This window comes from Chaetura pelagica, unplaced genomic scaffold (assembly GCF_000747805.2).
Source record: "Chaetura pelagica isolate M959 unplaced genomic scaffold, ChaPel_1.0 scaffold47, whole genome shotgun sequence".
Taxonomy (NCBI): Eukaryota; Metazoa; Chordata; class Aves; order Apodiformes; family Apodidae; genus Chaetura; species Chaetura pelagica.
In genome coordinates this window covers 92,056-95,757 of record NW_009954140.1, presented here as the reverse complement: position 1 = coordinate 95,757, position 3,702 = coordinate 92,056, and the positions used below count along the sequence as shown (strand labels likewise).

The following is a 3,702-nucleotide window of genomic DNA, read 5'->3' as shown; positions in this document are numbered from 1 at the left end:
GGTGACACTGTCCCCGGTTGGGATATGTCTCAGTCCGTGGCTCCAGCTGGTACCACCGGTCATTCCAGCAGTGCAGGTCCTGGATTCACAGAGACAAGGGTGAAGCCTCGGGCAGCATTCCTGGGGGAAGGATCCCTCTCAAGGACCAAGTCCCACTGGCCTTAACGGGGCAGGAAGGTAACTCTAGTACTGGATCAAAAATCCCAGAGGGGGGGGGGGGGGGGGGGGTGGCTGGGGCACCTGCCACCGAACCGAGGGACCTGGCATCAACATGTGGCTCTGAGCTGGGATGCTGGGTGGGCTGGGATCCTGCCTGGATCCCGTGGGGAGCCACTTGGAGCAGAGGGTGCATCACCTTCAGGCGAACGACCACGTTCCCCAGGAAATCATCCTGCCCTTTGTCCTTGCGAGCATCTTTGAAGATCCTGAAAGGCACAAAGGAAGGAGGGGGCTGGAGAGTTTTCCTGCAGCCCTGACCCAGGCTGGATGGGGCAAAGCAGGGGGTGACACAGACCTGCTGCCCCCCCCCTCCCTTCAATTTTTTAATTTTTTAAAACCCAGCAGGCAAATAACCATTCTCCAGACCCTCCCTCCTCGGCAGGGTGAAGGCCACACCAGCACCAACCGTTTGAGGCCATGAAGGTCTGTCAGCTCCCCCAGCTTGTGCCGCACCGACTCCACCGCGTCCGAGTCCCTGCGGGGGTGGGAGCCCCCCCGGGGGGGCAGGAAGGGGAAATTCAGGTGGTTGCAAAACAGTTCAGGGACTGGAGAAAGGAAGGTGTTGGGAGCAGGGGGAGGAATGTGTTGGGTCTGAGGTCACCCCCCCAGAACCAGCTGTCCAGCCCGAATCTGCAAGCTTCTTGCCATGTGTAAAATCAGGGCTCAGGACCAGCCCTGAGTGGGCAAAGCCAACCTGGCTCATGCTGGTCCCATCCTGCTCCAGCAGAAACTGATGGAGAAGAGAGTTCCCAGCTGGCTTTTTAAAGGGTGCAGGCTGAAGGACCATCCCAGGAGGCAGGACCCCAGGGGTCAGGGGGACTGGGCAGCAGTGCTGTCACTCACCACATGTCCAGGTGGAAGCTGGCTGTCTCCGTGTCCTCAAACTCCCTGCAAGGCACCAGCACCAGCTGTTACTCCAGCAGCACCCGAGGGACCAACAGCAAGGCAGGGCAGCTGGGGATCACAGGCAGGTGGCCCCTCCCTGGGGGAGACAGACCCCAAACCACCCTGCACAGCCTGGAGAAGTGGTGGGAAAGCCCTGAAGGAGGGATTTTTTTTTTCCATGCCTTCCTTTTTCACCTCCTTGGATCTGCTCTATGGGTCAGAGCAGGAGGCTGACGAAGCCCCAGTGGGCCTCACCCTGGCAGAGTCCCAGCTGCTGGTGGGGATGAATTTAAACCCCACCAACCACCCCTGAGGACCATGGGCCACCCGCTCCAGCCCCACCACGAGTAGAGCCAAGGTCTTACAGGATGAATGTCTCATCCCACACGGGGCTGAGGGTCTGGCTTATGACTTGTGTGCGATGGATCTGGTCCTCAGGGATGAGGTCTTTGACCACGGCCTTCATCCGCTTCTTGTGGTCAGGGTGGGCTGGTTCCTGGCTCCTGGCCTCGATGCCCAGCAGGCAGTACGGGTCGCTGAACCCTGCGAGGATTGCAGAGTTCCTGCTGGGAGCAGCAGCTCTCCCCCCCTGTCCCTTTTCCCACGGGACACCCACCCGTCCCCACTTACCACTGACGTCCTTCCCCAGAATCCACTTGGCTTCCTTCACAGTCGCCTTCAGGCAGAAAATTGGGCTCTGGAAGAATGAAAAAAACCAAATTAATAATGATGAAGGGGTGGGGAGGCAGGTCACCAGCCCTGCAAGGAAGGATGGGGCAGGACCACACCATCAGCTGCCACTCAGGCCAGCAAACAGCTCCTGGGTGGTTCCCCCAGAACAACCCAGGGCCCCCCAGAGCCATTTCCCTACGTACCTCCAGGTCCTGGACCTGCTGCAGGATGATGCTGTGCTGCTCCGCATCCATGCCGAAAGCCTGTTGGAGATATCAGGGTGGGTAAGGGATGGACCATGGCTGGAGAGCAGCCAGGGACGGGCCCCCCCTCCACTCCCTGGGAGCCAGATGCAGCTCCAGGAGAGGAGCGAAGAGCCCAGCAGAAGGGGTGGGGACCAGCTGAAAGCTCTCGAGCCTTCTTCCCACCACCCTCAGCCTAAGATAAATATTTCTCCCCAAGGGTAATATTTCCCAGACACAAGCTGTCCCAGCCCCACAGCTGGATGCTGCTGTTGTGTCTTTTAACATACTCACTGAAAGCTCCTTCAATTCCCTTCAAGGGCTCCCCACCTCCTTTATCTGGGAGGGTGGACATGCAGGGGACAGGTTTTGGGGACCCTGCTGGGACCCACCTTTTGCACGTAGGTGTAGAGCTCCCGGGAGTCGGCAACATGGTGATGCTCAGGCTTGCCCAGACGGTGCCAGATGGTGTAGAGGACCTCCTCGTAGAGCAGGGCCAGCTGTGGGGTGAGCATCCACACCTCACACAGGGCCAGGACAGCAGGGACTTGCTCCGTGCACCCCTTCCAGGAGGAGGGGGTGTCCCTCCCTGCCAGCCCCTCAGGCTCCCTGCTGGTCCCTGCCTCCCAGCACCCAGCTCTGCTCCGCCACCACCAGCTCTTCCTGGGGAGCATCTTTGGGAGCTGAGCTGTGTCCCTGAGCCCCAGCAGTGCTGCCATCCCCCCCCCCCCTCCAGTGCCACCAGGGGTGACCATGGCAGGGCCACGTCGTACCTCTTGTTTGGAGAACCGGTGGGACAGATCCATCTAGAGAGAAAAAAAGGGAAGCAGAGAGGTTGTCCCGTCAGGCCCCGTGACAGAGGGTCGTTTTAGGAGGAAACTGCAGCCAAGCAGGGCAGGGCAGCCAGGATGGGTTGTCATCACCCACAGCCCATCAGGCTGAGATGCCCCAAAGGATCCCATGACACCCCAGAGCTAAGAGGTCATGCCCTCCTCACAGTGGCAGGCACAGACGCCTCAACACCAAGGCCTATTCATTGAGGAGGGAGTGATGAAGATGGCAACAGCAATTTGGGTTTTCCCATAGGAGGCTTTAAAAGCCATCCACCCACCTCTCACCCTACAGAGCTGCTAGCTGGCCCAGCAGGACCAGGCTGGAAGAGCAAACCAGCCAAAGGAGAGGCCAAAACTACAGTGAGCTGCTGCAGGCTGGGCAAGGCAGTTATGGGCAAGGAGACACCAAAAAGCCATTGGGATTGGTGACTTGAGACCCTTAGGTAGAAAGAAAAGCAAGTGGTGGTGCTGCTGCTGCAACAGTGCCTGGCTCGTTGTGGAGCTGAAGGTCCATTCCCCACTTGAAGGGTGACCAGGAATAGCATTTGCTTTCCAAAAGTCAATTAAATTAAACCAGGATGAGGCACAGCCCAGCACCAGCAGTGCTCAGCCCCTGGGCTGGCTGGGAGGTCCCACTGCCCACAAAGCCCCCATTGTCCCCCCTCCTCCAACATCACCTCCTACTCATCCCAACTCCACATTTTCCATCCGGGAGATCAAACCACCTCTGTCTAGAACACCCTTTTCCCTGGCAAACCCCAGCTCTCTGCCTGCCCCACCATGGAGGCTGAGCCTGTCCTGCTCCTCTAACCACCACCTGGATTCAGTAACCACCACAAGCTGAGCAACTC

The 3,702-nt window shown here is 59.0% G+C and overlaps 1 protein-coding gene across 1 annotated transcript in view; it reads right to left on the bottom strand.

Annotated features, from left to right (window-relative positions):
• The window catches only part of UNC13D (unc-13 homolog D (C. elegans)), a 13,047-nt gene extending 10,223 nt beyond the window's left edge, over positions 1-2,824 (bottom strand). Inside the window, exons 1-9 of the mRNA XM_010002722.1 lie at positions 2,792-2,824; positions 2,411-2,518; positions 1,980-2,039; positions 1,735-1,801; positions 1,470-1,647; positions 1,063-1,107; positions 626-694; positions 356-425; positions 3-79 (exon numbers count right to left, since the gene is read on the bottom strand). Of these exons, the coding sequence (XP_010001024.1) occupies positions 3-79; positions 356-425; positions 626-694; positions 1,063-1,107; positions 1,470-1,647; positions 1,735-1,801; positions 1,980-2,039; positions 2,411-2,518; positions 2,792-2,824 (707 nt within the window). The remainder of the gene's footprint in view (positions 1-2; positions 80-355; positions 426-625; positions 695-1,062; positions 1,108-1,469; positions 1,648-1,734; positions 1,802-1,979; positions 2,040-2,410; positions 2,519-2,791) is intronic.
• Between the last annotated feature and the right edge of the window lie 878 nt (positions 2,825-3,702).